Source organism: Odocoileus virginianus, chromosome 15 (assembly GCF_023699985.2).
Source record: "Odocoileus virginianus isolate 20LAN1187 ecotype Illinois chromosome 15, Ovbor_1.2, whole genome shotgun sequence".
Taxonomy (NCBI): Eukaryota; Metazoa; Chordata; class Mammalia; order Artiodactyla; family Cervidae; genus Odocoileus; species Odocoileus virginianus.
The window spans coordinates 50,022,283-50,040,769 of NC_069688.1; the positions used below are offsets into that span (position 1 = coordinate 50,022,283).

At 36.7% G+C, this 18,487-nt stretch overlaps 1 protein-coding gene across 8 annotated transcripts in view; it reads right to left on the bottom strand.

The window, feature by feature from the left end:
• VPS13B (vacuolar protein sorting 13 homolog B) overlaps positions 1-18,487 on the bottom strand; it is a 780,541-nt gene that overhangs the window by 159,265 nt on the left and 602,789 nt on the right. For all 8 annotated transcript variants that reach the window (XM_070477337.1, XM_070477338.1, XM_020914637.2 and 5 more), the window contains 3 exons: positions 3,776-3,978; positions 1,208-1,415; positions 694-878 (listed from right to left, as the gene is read on the bottom strand). In XM_070477337.1, the coding sequence (XP_070333438.1) occupies positions 694-878; positions 1,208-1,415; positions 3,776-3,978 (596 nt within the window). The remainder of the gene's footprint in view (positions 1-693; positions 879-1,207; positions 1,416-3,775; positions 3,979-18,487) is intronic.

An 18,487-nucleotide genomic window follows, 5' to 3' on the forward strand; every position in this document is an offset into this window, starting at 1 on the left:
TGAACACATGGTAGGTTATTCAGAAGATGTGTGGTGGGGGCTTCCCTGGTGGATCAGTGGTAAAGAATCTGACTTCCAATGCAGGGGACATGGGTTTGATCCAAGGTCTGGGAAAATCCCACATGACATGGGGCAACTAAACCTGAGTGCCACAACTACTTAGTCAGTGCTCTAGAGCCTGGGAATCACAGCTACTTAGCCCCTGGGCTCTATATGTGCTCTGCAACAAGAAAAGCCACCGCAATGAGAAGCCCGCACACTGCAATGAAGAGTAGCCCCCACGCACCACAACTAGAGAAAAGCCCATGCCGCAGGGAAGATCCATCACAGCCATAAATGAATAAATCTTAAAATAAAAGAAAAAGAAACTGTCTGGTGAACTCAGTGACACTGCCTGTCCCATTATGGCTGGAGACCGTGCAAACTACAGGTCAAAGAGGAGAATCAAGAACTCTCAAAATTGCTGTGTACCGTGAGTCTGAATGACTTCACTCCCTTATTTTAAAATTTCTTGTGTGCATGTGTCTTGTGTGTGTGTATGTGTATATATGTATGTTTGTATGTGCACATACATGTATATTTCTCTCTGAGACAACTGGCGGAAAAGACAGGTATGCTCCCAATATTTTTCCTATTATCTAATTAGCACCTTCCCAAGGTGTTTTTATTTTGAAAAGAAGAGTCATTCCATACCTGCAGCATGTCACCAAGGTCTGCTGTGCTAATGTCTGGATCTTCAGTGGTGTTGAAGGGCACGGGGGTTATGCGTACAAGGGTGAGCACTCTAGGTTCTGGGTATCTCCATAGCATCATCCCTGGGCTATCTTCGGTTTCATTGTAAAACAAGACTTCATAGACACCAGGCATTTTCAAAGGTTCTGTTAAATGAGAGTATAATTAATTGTATGCTTCTGAAGTGGGACATGTTGGTTTATTACAGCAAGAAAAAATTATGAATATAAAAGAAAATAATATAAAGAAGCTGTCTGATCATGTTTATATGGTTTAGGACAGGAATAAATCAAGAATCTTCCCTTGAGAGAGACTGAAAGGCAAGGTACTGTTTTGGTATGGCAGGTATTCTTTTTTTTTTTTTTTTTGGTATGGCAGGTATTCTATGCACTTAGTTTTCAAGTGATGTTGAACTGTTATCATTTCCCTAATATGGAGGTAAACACACAATCATAGTGAGGCTATTGCTACTTACCAGCATCCCGTATATATTGAAATAGACCTGTCCGTAGGTCATCTGAACTTTGTTCACTTTTAAATATCTGATTTTTTTCCAAAGGAGATGGCATTTGTGGAACTGCTTCAGAAACTTGCACTTCAAAATTTCCCTCCTCGTTAAGGTATCCGTTGAGTAATTCATGTAGAAGAACTAAGCAATTCAAATGTTCTTGACCCCAGAAAACCTTTAAAATCATATGAAAAATTTTACTGGGTTTAAATACAAATATTTCATGAGGATAATTAGGTACAATCATATTTGAATTAGTTCAAGACTATAATTACATTTATTTTAATTACTGATAATAACCAACCTGTAATTTTTAAGAAGCAATTGACCTTTGGGATGAAATTCTTGAGCAAATATATAGAAACAAGAAAATCAAGCAAATCCTATAATGTGTGGGTAGCTATCAATTTTAAATGCTGAATTGATAATAAAATAATGTAGATGAGAGGTAATGTTTATGAATTAACTTAGTTAAGCAGGAAAAGAACATTGAATACAGTATGAGAGAAGCAATGAAGATCCTTTCAGGTCAAAATATTAATAGTAATAATAGGTTTGTAGAAGAGCTTCTATTTTGTCATGAGATTACATGAACACATCCTGCTATTAGGGTTCCTTTCTTTGTATTTTCACTCTTAAGAGAAAAACAGAAGAAAGATGCTCAATGAGCCTGAACTCAAAAGGCTCCCAACTTCAGTGTTTAGTGAGAAAGTACCAACCAACACAGCCCTTGAGAACCAATTGCACAGGAGCTACAGTAGTTTCAGAACAAACTCTTGCTACTTCATCTAACAGAGAGGATTGCCTTCCCTTTCTCTGCAGGTGAAAACTATTAGCCTATAACAGAAGGATGACCAGTGGGGAATGATGATTAATGTCAGAGGACTTAAACATTTAATAAGATTGAATTTCTCCGAATATTTTGGGTGAAAGCATTTCACCCAATTTCCAAGAGAACCAGGTAATACAGAAAAGAAGAAAAGAATATGCAAAGGTAGAAAAGAATAAGCCTATGCTTTGTGGGCAAGTTTTAAACCATAAGTTTAAGTCCTACCTCTGGAATTAAGGCATCTCAGAAATGAAGGTAAGAGATATGATACTAAGTCTATTTTTTCCTCATCAATCTTATTTGTATTGAATCCGAAAAAAAATAGTGATAGGTGAAAAGTCAAGTTGGCGAGTCAAACACCATGGCTCCAGCCTTTAAAATGCCAAGAGGCTTTATAATGTAGAGATTATATACTTTGTTTTGCTTTTATTCTTGTTTTTAATGTGGAGTTCCTTTGCTTCGTTGGAAAAATGGTAATGCAATTAGTATTCTTGACAAAACAACACATAATCACAAGCTTAGTAAATATATGAAGATTTATAACAGATACTAAAAGTCTCCAGAATATAAAGCAGTAAGTTATTAGGCTCTGCCCACATCGAGCTCTGTGTCAGTAAGAAAACTGGTGAAACAGTGGAGGCAAGACAGCTTTTAGGTGAAAACAAGAAACTCATATTTACTATGCCTCAACTATTAAGAAATTAGTCATTTTCACTTTCTATAACTCTGAATTTCTCAAGCTTTTTAGATCTGTGTCACATTTGGGGGACATCAAGTCATACGAAAAAAACCTTCAAATTCTATCCAAATAGAAAATTATCAAGAAATAAATTGGATACCATCACACATTCCACACTTGGCTGCAAATCAAATGCATAAAACATTGCAGTGTGAAGTATGTCACATTAGTCATCAGACAGCATAACAGCTAAACAACATGTCATTAGGAAATGGCTCATATATTACTAATGACGCTGCCTGAGACAAGCCGACTGTAGTACAAAAGTCTACACATTAGGAAAAAGTTTATTGGTTCAGCAATTCCAAACATGTCCTCACAATACATATGTGCAAATATTCATAGCAGCATTATTCATAATAGCTAAAAGTGGATGGAATCTAAACGTCCATCAACTGCTGAATGGATAAATAAAATGAGGTACATCAATACAGTGGAGTATTATTTGGTTGTAAAAAGGAATAAAGTACTGGCACCTGCAGAAACATGAATGAACCTTGAAAACATTATGCTAAGTGAAAGAAGCTATTCACAAAAGACTGCATTTCATGATTCCATTTATATGAAATGTCCAGAGTCAGAGACAGAAAATAGTGGTCTCCTAGTTCTGGGGAGGGGATCAGAGGATGATGGGGAGTGTGAACGGTTAAAGGGTTTTGGAGGTAGGTGTGTATTTAATCCATATTTTAAATCCATTTTAAATCCATATTTTAAAATGGATTGTTGTGATGACCATATGACTCTGTGAATACATTAAAAAAGTCACTGAATGGTATACTTTAATTAGGTGAATTGTATGGTTTGTGAATTATGCTTCAATAAAGCTGTTAAAAAAGTTTAGTAAGACACCAATCCGACAATATCCTTTCTCACCACACTAAGTTTAAAATTTAATGAAACAGTTCAAAAAAACGAACCAAGGCTAGTTTAAAACGTGTGGGAAAAAATGGGGCCAATCCCCACAGACCTGTAGCAGACCTCCTCTTAAATCAATGGATATTTTTGGTATGGACTGTTCTGGGCCTGGATCGCCACTGTGTTTACACCATTTAGCTTCCAGATTGGCAGTAGCACAACACGGTCCTATTAGAATCCGACTTCTTTCTTTGAGACTTGTTTTAAGGAGAAAGTCATTTACGCTGAGTAAAAAGGATGACCCGAGAATTACACCTAGGGGGGAAAAAAAAGAAGAGATGGAGAGAGAGGTAGATACTCTAAGTCTTTCATGTCAAGAAAAAAAGTGTGACTGGGCAAGAATTATCTGCAGTTTCTAAGAGTGTCAATTCACCCTTTGTCAGAGCTTTCTTTTCAGCTGGCACTCCCCCACGCTTTCACGCCGTTTACACAGAATTCTAGCCATGAAGCAGGTATACCTCGTTCACATTCCTAACAAAGCAATATTTGCCAAAACATTATGACTTTTTCCATGTGTGAGCATTTTAAGTTTTACGAGTAGAGACATTCTCATTAAACTGTGCAAGTTTTTCAAACAACTACATTAAGAATGAGAACAGCTGCTTCATTTGTCTATTGTTAACATGATGGGAGAGGGCAATTTTCTGTGATTTCTTAGAGTAACAGAGTACAGTATATTACTTTGCTAGACACTCAAGTTTTTGACTGGCCCATGTTAAAATTCAAAACAATCAAAATATATAACATGTGTTTTCTAAAAAATTTAGTTTAATCCAAACTTCACACATCATAACCACTTGAAGTTTACAAAGTTTTAAAAACAGATAGTGGCAGGTTAGATTTATGGGAAAAACTATATGCTATAGTTCAAAGTAAATATATCCAGAAAAGGAATACACTTTAAAATGTAGCTTTTCTTTTGAACTTAAACTAGAAGTGAAGATCAAAACCTTTTCATAAAACCAATGGCACACTTTAAGATATTTGGATGAAAAGTCAGAGTGGTGGGTTAACTTTCCCCTAAGGAGTTCATATTCTGAATTGTCACTGTGAATATTGAATTTCACCAGACCACATTTGTAATGTCCACAGCTTATTTTTCTAATGATATTTGATCCTTAAAAGAGATTAAAGATTAAAAAACACCTTAGACCCACAGTATACATGTTTCAAAGTACAATACTTTTTAAATTCTGTGGAGACTTGAAAACTACATATATGTTGTATGTTCCTACTTTAGAAATAAGACACATCATGCAACTTCTGATCTTCCATGGAAGACAATCACGTTCATAAGAATGTTAGGGTTAAAGACTTTTGTTAAAAATCATGACGGTGGAAATCAATTTCTTAAATTTGTTCATCAAATGTATTGTGGCAATAAGACTTCCGTTTCACTTACATAATTTTATTGATTCAAAGTTGCACTTCGCTTAAAAAAAAAAAGAACAGTAAATTAAAAAATTCAGAACAGGCTCTCAAATACCCAAGAATCAACAATCATCTTTATTAATGGAGAGATAGAATGACTTCTGACTTACCTGCATTTATTTCCTAACATGTTTAATTCTCAACAGTAAGCACTTGCTAAATGAAACATATCAATTCCTTATTCAGAAATTTGTCATAATGGGATTATAAAGGTAGGGCTTAATTGAGTACAATCATCTAGCAAATGAGCATTAAAGGAATGTCAGAATTACAATACCCACTATCCTCAAATATGAATTCGTGCATCTTCATACTACCCTACAATGAAATACCCCATTATCTGGTGGAGAATTCCATGGACAGAGGAGCTTGGCAGACTACAGTCCAGGGGGTCGTCACAAAGAGTTGAACGCAACTGAGCAACTAACAACAACAATCTTAATATGAATGCCCTATTGGTCCCTCACACAGGAAGTGTTAAAAGTCTTCTAGGTTTTTAAATCTTATTTAGTGTTTATCATTCTCATCAGGCACCCAGATTGGATAAATCTGGTGCCCACTTTGAGGGCTAACTCTTAGATATGTTTCTAACACTTATCAATTTCCATATCATTCTATCTAACTCTATTCTTTTAAAACACCAAAGAAGAGAGACCTTAGCAATCTAAGATTGAAAGGAAAGACCACATCTACTTTACCAGTAGACTCTGAGCATCCCAGAGGCAAGGGCCATCTCCTGCAGTACAGGACTGGGTACAATGGTAGTTATTCAGGACAGATCCCACTGGACTAAATTGACAGTTTAGAATCGGATCTTATTTTCAGCTGCCGCAATGTATTTGACAGACAAGAAAGAAAAGTGCTTACCGTTCTGCCATTCTTCCTTTTGCATTACTTATATGATAGAATAGTAAGGCTGGGTGGAAGAGACCTTAGAAACCATCTTTCCAAGTCCCTTCCTCTTAAAAAAAAAAATCACACAAAATCCTTTTTCTTTTGAAATAATGTGAGACCTACTAAAAAATTTCAAAAATATACACAGTCCTCACATATCTTTCACCCAGCTATGTAACTATAATACAAATACTGATATCAGGAAATTCACAATGGCATAACACTATTAAGTAACCTACAGATCTTATTTAAATTTTGCCATTTTCCTCACTAAAGTCCTTCTGATCCAGGATCCAATCTAGAATCCTTAGTTTCCTTTAATTAGTAACAGATCCTCTAGGTCTTTTTTTTTTTTTTTGTCTTTCATGACCTTGATTCTCTTAAACAGTCCAGACCATTACCTTGCAGAGTATCTCTTAATTTGGATTTATCTGGTGTTTTCTCATTAGAATGAGGTTATGCATTTTTGGCAAGAATACAAGAGAAGTGATATCTTTCTCAGTGCATCATAGTGGAGTGATACTGACGTTTTACTATTTGCTGGTAATATTAATCTTCATAACATAGCTAAAGTGGTGTCTATCAGGTTTCACCACTGTTATTTTTCCATATGTAAATAATAATTATCTTGTGGAGAGGTATCTGGAGATTATCCATGTATCCTCTTTTACATCAAACTTTCAGTCACTAACTAAGTTAGTAGCATTCATCATGGTTCTTGCTTGCAACAGTTATCACTGTGGTGTCTGGTAATGTTAATCTTCAATTTCTCTTATTCTTCTACATTTATTAGCTAATATTCTACAGTAAAAAGAGCTGTCCCTTCTACCCTCTTTATTAGTTCAATTATTTATTTATACCAGTATGGACTCATGGATATTAACTTTATGAGCATTAATCTAATACTTTCATAATTTTACTTTGTTGCTTCAATTTTTGGCCATTGGGAATCCCTTCAAGTTGACTCCCATGTCATTCTGATATATCCCTATCATTTTTTGATAACTTCTTTATTTTCTGGCCACAAGATGTTTCAGGATCAATAGTATTCTTTTCCCCATCCCATCTCTAGCATTAGTCATTTCTGCAGAGCTTTGATTTCTTTTGCTAAAGAACAGTAGCTAGAAACCAAAATCTGAGTGGTAGGTATGCTCGTTGCTGCTAGGGAGTCACCGCTACTAGAGCCTCTCAGCAGAGTGGGCGAAGAGGTATATGTGTGTTTACTGAACATGTAAACACACACATCAGTATTTCTGTATCAGTAAATACATTAAATGAATTCATATTGATGCCTCTAGTGCTAATCCAAAACCTCAGAATTTGGTTTCTAGCCTATTCTCTTATCTTTTTAAAAAATTCTTTATTTTGTATTAGGGTGTAGTCAATTAACAAACAATGTTGTGATGGTTTCAGGTGAACAGTGAAGGGACTCAGTCATACATATACATGTATCCATCTTCCCTCAAACATCCAGGTTGCTACATAAAATTGAGCAGAGGTCCTGTGCTATTCGTACATCCTTGTTGGTTATCCACTTTAAATGCCTAGTCCCTTTTCTTATTTGTAATCTCTTCCTATGATAGTCAGAAACTTGCAAAGTACTCCTTCAGATGTACTGATTTCTAATCATCTCCAAAACATCACTTGGAAAGAGTGGTCAATATTAAAGCAAAAGAACTAAGACAGACATAAAGGACAACTTTATTAAAGCAAAGATAATCATCTACCAAAAAAAAAAAAAAAAAAAGACTATCAAAAGGAAGGGCTGATATTTATTCCTGAAAGTCTCACTAAGAATGGGCTTGACAACATTTTTTCTGGAGCATACAGATAAATATTACCTTTCTCACTCACTCTATAGCACTTTTCATTTATACGAAGATATTTGTAAGTACACGAAATTTTCTTTGTAGAAGTAACTTCATACATACATACAGAATCTGAACCTTATTAGTTATTTCTAATATGCAGCAATGACCTCAAAATACTGATACTGTACTGTCTAAATTAGTTTCTGTGGTTTTGCCTTAAAAAAAAAAAAAGTAGAACTGAAATGACAAAACTTACTATGTATTCCTCAGAAAGTGCCTACCTCTTCTCAAAGAACAGTGTTGGTGGAAGGTTCTTCTTAACTCCCTAACATTACACAACTAGAAGTATTTATTGGTAGAGTGAGGAGGGGATGTAAGAAAAAATTCTAGACTTGCATTTTTACATTAAAAAAATCAAAATGTTGACAGCCTTTGTGTTACTGTGTATGCTGCTAAACACATGAACATTTTCCTACTGTCATACAAGTTCTATTCTTTTTTGCTCAGGTAGAGAGAACACCACCACCTAGAATTCCTGGGCAAGTAAAGATAAAGGCAGGGACTGAGACCTTGGGAAAATGGCTCAGATACAGTGAACTAATGGTCAGGCAAACATCTGGGAGCCTGAAACAGGAAGAAAGGGGGTTGAGACTCAGGGCGAGCACTGAGGAAGGCAGGAAGAGACACACCATGACTGAAATACAAGAGACCTTGCAGTTGAGGCAGGTGCTGACCCAGCCACAGCTATATTTTAGCAATGGCAGAATTTGATAACTGATTTTCTACAAAGTAGACTCGTGGGGCAAGGAACCTGCTGAACTTTCTAGATTTTCAGCTTTGATTCTCACTGGAGTTTGATCTGGTTCAAGAATGAACATGAGATTTAATGAAAACCAGTGAGGCACAGCTGGTAAAGAATCTGCCTGCAACACAGCAGACACGGGAGGTGTGGGTTCAATTCCTGGGTTGGGAAGATCCCCTGGAGAAGGAATGGCAACCCACTCCAGTTGAGGGACTAGTTGTGTGTGTGTGTGTACACACACACACACACACACACACACACAGAGTGAGGTATAATACTACTTTGGGGAAAGAAACTGTTCCTCTTGTTTTCCGGTTTTGAAGTCAAGAAAATGAAGGCTGCTGGCAGCCACCTTGTGCAGAATATTTCAGTGAACTTCTTTACTATCATGGCTTTAAGGATAATTTCTTAGGACATTATCCATAACTATGCCTCATTTCTTAAATAAGTGCTACGCCCATGCTTCTAACTTGTCTATAGAGAATTTGGAAAAGTTCTAACTTGATATTTATGCAGGCATGTATTCATCATTGAACCAAAATTTACTGGTTATCTACCATACAGTGGGGTATACACAAAGATAAAAGTAAATGATTTGCCATTCTCTTTTACATCACAAGATTTTGCCTTTTGTTAGCCTCTAGCCTCAACTCCTCAGCTTCAAGTTCTGAGATCTCATTAAGCATGAGAGGGGAAAAAAAGACAATCACCAATATGTATAATATTGACTCTGTTAAGCAAGGGAACTGTAAAACACAAAATACTTCCCTATTATCATACAAATACTTTGTTTTTGCTTTTTCTTCATTTTACCTACTATCTATTCTTTCACTCTAAATCAAATATGTAATTGAACACCTTTTCTGTAAGGCTCTGTTATTTTCTTTCCCTCTTCCTTTCCCCTACAGCCTATCCCTCCCTCTATTCTTACTTTTTCTAATCCTTTACAGTCTGTACATACATATGTACTAGGTCATTTCAGTCGTGCCCTGCCCGACTCTTTGCTACTCTATGGACTGCAGCCTGCCAGGCTCCTCTGTCCATGGGATTCTCCAGGCAAGAATACTGAAGTGGGTTGCCATGTCCTCCTCCAGGGGATCTTCCTGACTGAGGGACTGAACCTGTATCTCTTAATTCTACTGCATTGGCAGGTGGGTTATTTAACAGAAGCACAACCTGAGAAGCCCCTCCAGCCTATTTTTCAAGTCTACCAGCATTGATCATGAGTTTGAACTCACAGAGGATACTGAGAATTAAGAAGCTAATGCTACAACATATTAAAAAAATCATACACCATGACCAAGTGGGCTTTATCCCAGGAATGCACAGATTCTTTAATACCTGCAAATCAATCAATGTAATACACCACAGTAACAAATTGAAAGATAAAAACCATATGATTATCTCAATAGATGCAGAGAAAGCCTTTGACAAAATTCAACATCCATGTACAATTAAAACTCTCCAGAAAGCAGGAATAGAAGGAACATACCTCAACATAATAAAAGCTATATATGACAAACCCACAGCAAGCATCACCCTCAATGGTGAAAAATTGAAAGCATTTCCCCTGAAATCAGGAACAAGACAAGGGTGCCCACTCTCACCACTACTATTCAACATAGTGTTGGAAGTTTTGGCCACAGCAATCAGGGCAGAAAAAGAAGTAAAAGGAATCCAGATAGGAAAAGAAGAAGTGAAACTCTCTCTGTTTGCAGATGACATGATCCTCTACATAGAAAACCCTAAAGACTCTACCAGAAAACTACTAGAGCTAATCAACGAATACAGTAAAGTTGCAGGATATAAAAGTAACACAGAGAAATCCCTTGCATTCCTATACACTAACAATGAGAAAACAGAAAGAGAAATAAAGGAAACAATACCATTCACCATTGCAACAAAAAGAATAAAAATACTTAGGAGTATATCTACCTAAAGAAACAAAAGACCTATACATAGAAAACTATAAAACACTGAAGAAAGAAATCAAAGAGGACACAAACAGATGGAGAAACATACCGTGTTCATGGATTGGAAGAATCAATATTGTCAAAATGGCTATACTACCCAAAGCAATCTATAGATTCAATGCAATCCCTATCAAGCTACCAACGGTATTTTTCACAGAACTAGAACAAATAATTTCACAATTTGTATGGAAATACAAAAAACCTCGAATAGCCAAAGTAATCTTGAGAAAGAAGAATGGAACTGGAGGAATCAACCTGCCTGACTTCAGACTATACTACAAAGCCACAGTCATCAAGACAGTATGGTACTGGCACAAAGACAGAAATATAGATCAATGGAACAGAATAGAAAGCCCAGAGATAAATCCATGAACCTATGGACACTTTATCTTTGACAAAGGAGGCAAGGATATACAATGGAAAAAAGACAACCTCTTTAACAAGTGGTGCTGGGAAAACTGGTCAACCACCTGTAAAAGAATGAAACTAGAACACTTGCTAACACCATACAAAAAAAACAAACTCAAAATGGATTAAAGATCTAAATGTAAGACCAGAAACTATAAAACTTCAAGAGGAGAACATAGGCAAAACACTCTCTGACATAAATCACAGCAGGATCCTCTATGACCCACATCCCAGAATATTGGAAATAAAAGCAAAAATAAACAAATGGGACCTAATGAAACTTAAAAGCTTTTGCACAACAAAGGAAACTATAAGCAAGGTGAAAAGACAGCCCTCAGATTGGGAGAAAATAATAGCAAATGAAGCAACAAAGGATTAATCTCAAAAATATACAAGCAACTCCTGCAGCTCAATTCCAGAAAAATAAATGACCCAATCAAAAAATGGGCCAAAGAACTAAACAGACATTTCTCAAAAGAAGACAAACAAATGGCTAACAAACACATGAAAAGATGCTCAACATCACTCATTATCAGAGAAATGCAAATCAAAACCACAATGAGGTACCATTACATGCCAGTCAGGATGGCTGCTATTCAAGTCTACCAGCAATAAATGCTGGAGAGGGTGTGGAGAAAAGGGAACCCTCTTACACTGTTGGTGGGAATGCAAACTAGTACAGCTGCTATGGAAAACAGTGTGGAGATTTCTTAAAAAACTGGAAATAGAACTGCCATATGACCCAGCAATCCCACTTCTGGGCATACACACCAAGGAAACCAGATCTGAAAGAGACACGTGCACCCCAATGTTCATCACAGCACTGTTTATAATAGCCAGGACATGGAAGCAACCTAGATGCCCATCAGCAGATGAATGGATGAGGAAGCTGTGGTACATATACACCATGGAATATTACTCAGCCATTAAAAAGAATTCATTTGAATCAGTTCTAATGAGATGGATGAAACTGGAACCCATTATACAGAGTGAAGCAAGCCAGAAAGATAAAGAACATTACAGCATACTGACACATATATATGGAATTTAGAAAGATGGTAACGATAACCCTATATGCAAAACAGAAAAAGAGACACAGATGTATAAAACAGACATTTGGACTGTGTGGGAGAAGGCGAGGGTGGGATGTTTCGAGAGAATAGCATCGAAACATGTAATATTATCTAGGGTGGGATATTTCGAGAGAATAGCATCGAAACATGTATATTATCTAGGGTAAAACAGATCACCAGCCCAGGTTGGATGCATGAGACAAGTGCTCGGGCCTGGTGCACGGGGAATACCCAGAGGGATTGGGTAGAGAGGGAGGTGGGAGGGGGGATCGGGATGGGGAATACATGTAACTCCATGGCTGATTCATGTCAGTGTATGACAAAACCCACTACAATATTGTAAAGTAATTAGCCTCCAACTAATAAAAATAAATGAAAAAATAAAAAATAAAAGCAGCACTTTAAAAAAAAAAAAAAAGAAGCTAATGCTGACAGTGAGGATGTAGGAATAGGCACCGCCTAAAGGCATTATGCAAACACATGACCTGTAGACATAAATGTGCCCTGCCTGGTCCCTTCTGTCTCCTTTCTTCTCTTTCATGTCTTACATCTACAAGGAAATTAGGTGTGGTTTACTCTTGAGACTTAAGCAAGTAATTTAACTTATCCCCACGTGCCTACCTGTCCACTACACCTGCTACATACACCAAAGCTGTCGCTTTGCTCCTTGATGAGGAGATCCAGTTACTTGTGGGATCACAGAAAGGTTAACCTACAAGTACCGGTTTTTAAGTTTAAAATAGAGCCTCCATTTCCTTCTGAACATTTCCTGCTACATTTTTAAAAAGCTACAATAAAATAAGAAAAAAATATGTTAGTTCAAGTGGTTTTAATCTTAGTGTAAATGACCAGTAATAAGAGATTATGGTGATCACCTATAAGAAAGAGTGGTGATAAATTTCACAGAGTCATTTATAAATGGTAAACCAAAGTTCACACTTTTACCACAAAATATGAAAATAATCCCTGGGACTCAAGACAGGGTTATTAATTCTCCTTTCCCCTTTTTTTACTCTGTGAGAAGCTGGCCTATGGGTCATCATCCCTTCCTTTTTGTTTTCTTTGTTTTTTTCCATCAGGAATCATATTAAATATTTTCCTTGGGATGAAATGAATCTTATTTTATATATCACCACACATATAAACCCAAAGCCACAGAGAATACTCAGAGTTCATTTAAGATGGATACTTCTCCATTCAAAATCTGGAATAAATGGCAACAGAAAGTGAGTTAAAGACATGTGTTAATCTTCTTCCTAATGGACTAATGCAAGGTGGGACAAAATGACTACAAGTAAAAATACTAAACAAACAAACAAACAAACAAATCCCCCATGAAACTTCTTAGCACTGAAACACTGGAAAAAGTTGAATAAATTTTGAAGTTTTACCACTCCCCTGCACCTGTGTATGTGTTCACATATAGCAAATATGACAAGATGCTTACATTTGTTCTAGCTCAAGAGTATATAGGCATTTGATGTGTTATCTTTACATTTTCCATACTTTTAATTTTGCCCTAAATTTCCAAAAATAATGAGAAAAGAAAATAAAGAAATATGCTGTAAAATTATAAGATTTAGAATGATCACAAAATTTAAAAGCATGAATATTAAAAAAAAAAGCTATTTATGCAATCACTGATCAGGTCATTTTATAAAATTTAATTTTGAAATAATTTCAGGCTTTCAGCAAAATTGATGTCTTTCATTTAGTTTCCCTTACTGTTAACAACTCATATAAACTATAGTACTGTTCTCAAAAGCCAGAAAATTAATACTGATACAACACTACTAATAAACCTTATATAAATTTTACCAGTTTCTCCCTTCATGTCCTTTTCTTGTCCCAGGATACAACCCAGGATCCTGTCTTGCTTTCTGCAACTGTGGGATCAGATCACTTTTGACCAAACATATCCCCTCTTCTCTCTGCCTCCTTCCATTCAATAGAATACTTCTCTGCCTGACTCTTCCACTGGCCTCGTCCAAAGATCCGTATTTACATATTTAATTTCAGTTGTAGCAAATTAATGGCAGATACTTAATTAAAGTAAATGAGGTGTATCAACATGGAGAAGTTAATTTGAGAAACAACTGGTGTAATAAACAGAAATAATCTTGGTTTGTTTGCATACTGACATACTTTTCATTGAGTGTATAAATTCAGTTCAAGGAACAAATAGTTCCCTGACCTTTAAAATACTTCTTCAGAAGACTAATAAATGCAAACCATTTGTTTTGGAGAATGTTTACAAAATGCTGCCAGCCCTACCTTGTCAATCTCTTGCTAGATCTTCAGCAAGGCGCCCACTATCTACATGCTGACTGTGCAAAGTGCAGTCTACATCAGGCTTCTGTACATCAACAGAAAAGAGTACTCAGTGATGACATGTGCTAGCAAAGCATATCCAGGTATTTTTAACCAGCTGGAAATAATCTACAGTTACTAGAAAATCAGCAAGCATGTGTTAGATACATCCAGAAGTCATTGCATAATAGTGAAGCACGAGGATTACTCAGAAAGTGAGAAAGGAAATATTTTATTTTAAGTATGCTATGTAAAGAGATGACTGTAAGTGATTAGATGACTAGAAAAAAAATTCTGTAAGTCTGGTCCATGAAAGAGATGATTAGAAATCTTTTCGTTTCCAGTTCCTTCAACTAATTATGTTGAAGCATTAAAAAAAAAAAAAAAAAAAAAAGGCACTTGAGTATTTTTTTTTTTTTTTTTGCTGCACCATGCAACATCTTAGTTCCCTAACCAGGGATCAAACCTGTGCACCCTGCAATAGAAGCACAGAACCTTAACCACTGGACTGCCAGGGAAATTCTTGCACTTGGGTATTCTAACCACGAAAATACCTAGTTTTTCCCCTCTTGATCAGAATATGTAAGTGGTTCAGATCTTATTTAATTCCTATTTTGTAATATGCCTATATCTGTATCTGTTATTACAGTAAGTTGTAATACAGGATAAGATTAAGGTATGAAACAAAATATAACAAAACTGTCAGAGAACTACATGGACACCACTGTTTAAGCTGAAAGGGATGCTCTTCCCAACAAAGTTACTAAAAGTCTAGCTCTCAAAATGAGAGTCTGGTTGGGTAGCCGACCTGCTAACACATATCCTTCCTCTGAAGCGCCTGATGACTTCCCATTGGTGAGATTCCCAGGAACTCTCATCTAGGCCTCATTGATAAGTAAAAGCTGGGACTTCTAGTCTCATCCAAACTCATTCTCTGGACATGAGAAAATGATAAGCAGCAGAAAAAGATTTTATTTTTTCTAACATAAAGAAAGGCAGAAAGGCTATTTATACTTGGCTTGGAGAAGGGAAAGGCTACCCACTCTAGGATTCTGGCCTGGAGAGTTCCACGGACTTTATAGTCCATGGGGTCGCAAAGAATCGAACATGACTTTGACCTTCACTTATCTGGAAAAGGTATTTTTTTGAGAAATGTTTTAGAACTCTTGGATACTAGAAAAACTAAACCAAACATACCAAAGGGAAATGGTGGATATGCTTTGCCTCTTTCTCCCCCTCCAATCTGCCACCATGCTTACTGTTTTTACAGTTGTGTCAGTTTATTAGGAAAATAAAACTTGACTGGATCATATAGCTATATTTAAAAAAAGCAGACTATGAAATCTGTGCATACTGGAAAGTGTTTATAGAGGGAAGAATAACTGTAAATACATACTTTGAAAGTTTCTTAGATGAACACAGTAGCTGGTTAACTTAATGAGGAAACTGCTGGTGGATTAATTTTTTTTAAAGTCAGTCACAATAATACAAGAATTGGAATCAAAACAATGTTGCAAACAAAATGGCTTCCTATTTGATTCATTGCAATGGCTTAGAAACTGGTATTCATCTACGTGATCCAGGCTTTTAAAGACTGGTTTAATAGAAAGACCAGAAGCTAGGAGACATGTGTTATTGCCCTCCCTGCACCCTGGAGTACCCCTGGACAGATCACTTAATCTCGGCATCCTTAAGTAAGGGACTAGCTCAACTGGCCTCAATCTAGGGTTCTCTGATACGCAGGGAATCCCATATAGTAATGCTGGTCCATGAGGTATCTTCAGTATTTCAAAAATCCTGAAAGAAACTTGAATGAATTTTTTGGAGACAGGGCTGATATATACTAAGCTTTTTGGTTACAGTCATATCAAGTTGGTACAGTCAAGCTAGCTATTTTATCCTAAATACAGCGTGTGTGGATGATGGAGTTGGATAAAAAGCGTTCCTGATAAAGGAGAGGATCATCTCTGAGACAGTTTTCAGCTCTAAAATTAAATGCTCTACAACCTCAGCATTCATGGGGTATGACTGAGATGGGACAGTGAAGGGGAGGAAGATATAAAAACACTAATATTTATTGAGGAATTTAATAAATTTGTGCCAAGGAATGTGTGGAGTACTGTGTATACATTATCTCACTTAATCCGCTCAACAGCCCTGTGGATTTAAGTGTTTGTGCCTTTATTTTGGAAATAAGCTGTGTTGTAACTTTTACCACAATCAACTGCCAGCAAGTAGCAGGGCTGGGATTAAGACTGTCTGCGTCTTTCCAGCACCACGTTGCTTTATAAAAACTACTAGTTAGCTCTTAGTAATTTCATTTTTCCAGTTGGTAACAGGGTTGGGAAAAAATGCTTTTTCGTGTCCCCTCTGTCTTGCTAGGTCTGGGTACCTTAGGCCAACATAGCCTACAGGTCCAGGGGCCCAGCCAGAGGGCAAAAGAACATCTAAGATGTGTCTTCAGTCACTCATCGCTGGCAGGGTAGCTTTGCCAAAAACTTTCCTAGCAAACAGCTTTCTGGCTTATGTGGACGAGAAGACGATTTGCTGTGACCGCAGGCAAAACTAAATACTGTCACAAATTCAGTGGAGTGGGAGAAGAGTAACCTCTAACCCTCTTCTTTTCCCAGTTTCAGTGCTACAGGTGACAATAATTCTGGTCCATTTCACCTAATACTAACTTAAAAGGTGCCACTGTTAGAATGCAAAGGAGACACTTAAGAAAGAGATGTCTACTATTTAATTGCTAGGACTGGAAACTTTCTTCTCCAATAGCATTTGCACAGTGAGATATCGTCCTGTTAATTAACAGCATTTTTGTTGTCTCAAACACCCTTTTCCCTCCTATCCAAGAAACACTGTTTTAATATGAGTATATGAGAAATTTTTATTAGTTGTCCCCTTTATTCCCTCAAATATATCTAAAGCTAGAAGAATGGTTCTTTATCATATCTTTGTTAAAGCTAGGAGAAGAAATAAAAAGCAGTGTTTTTTAAAAAAGCATTTTTTTTTCCCATAGTACATAAGACGCATGAAGTTTAGTGCGATGGGACACACTTCTAAAATATATAACCCGAGGCCAACAGTTTTCTAGCAATCTAGATTAAGTTTGGGATTTGATAACTAAAAACAATAGGGAGGAAGACTACTACCTGGAGACAAGATTTGAAGGTGAACCTGCTTGGAAGAGTAACAGCTATGCCAGATTTCTCATTAGAAAGGAGCAGAGCCTTACGAAGAGTTCACATTCCCCAAGAAAACCATATTTACACAATTAACAATTCTTTTGTTGGGGAAAAAAAAAAGCTTTCCTTATTGCATGCGGACACATGTGGGCTGTGTAAAAATATAAGAGATGTGTAACCCACGGTAAACACAAAGTAATGATCTTAAACAGGCCAAATCCTTGAACTCGTCATTAATAAATGTCTCTCCTGCATTCAGCTACCCGGGCTGCTGGGAGCCTGTTTTCTTCAAGTACTTCAAACACGGAAATCCAGGAACATTTATTATTTTAATCCATTACAGGCAGTGCTTGATTTAACTTTATTGGTTGTGGTGGTGGTAGTGGTTATAAGTGGGGGTATAGCAATGTTCTTTTACACATCATTTCAAAAGGGCTTAATTATATTTTATAGTTTGGGCCAGGAATTCTGCTTGTTTTTTTTTGTCTAGCAAGGTTCAAATGGAGTTCAGGTCGGTGATTAATCAGAAGAAAAAGTCAGAGATGGTTATCTCTCTGAGATGAGCTCATCTCTGTCTATGAAAGGCTGGGCAGGTACATGGTGTTCACTGCGCCACAGCCCATGAGCGTGCTCTGACATCTGAAGATGGCTGCTTATGGGACAAATTTTACTTTTCAGGCAGCCTGGAAATGAACACATCAGAAATCTCGCCCAGTGGTTTTCTTCTAAATTTCTGAAGTTACTATCCGAAGGTATTTAAAGGCGTCCCATTAAAATCCAAAGCAGTAAACTTAGTAACCTCACAGCACAAAAAAAAAATGTACATGACAAAAATCACGTGACAATAAAAAAAAACCCAACACATAAACCCTTTAGC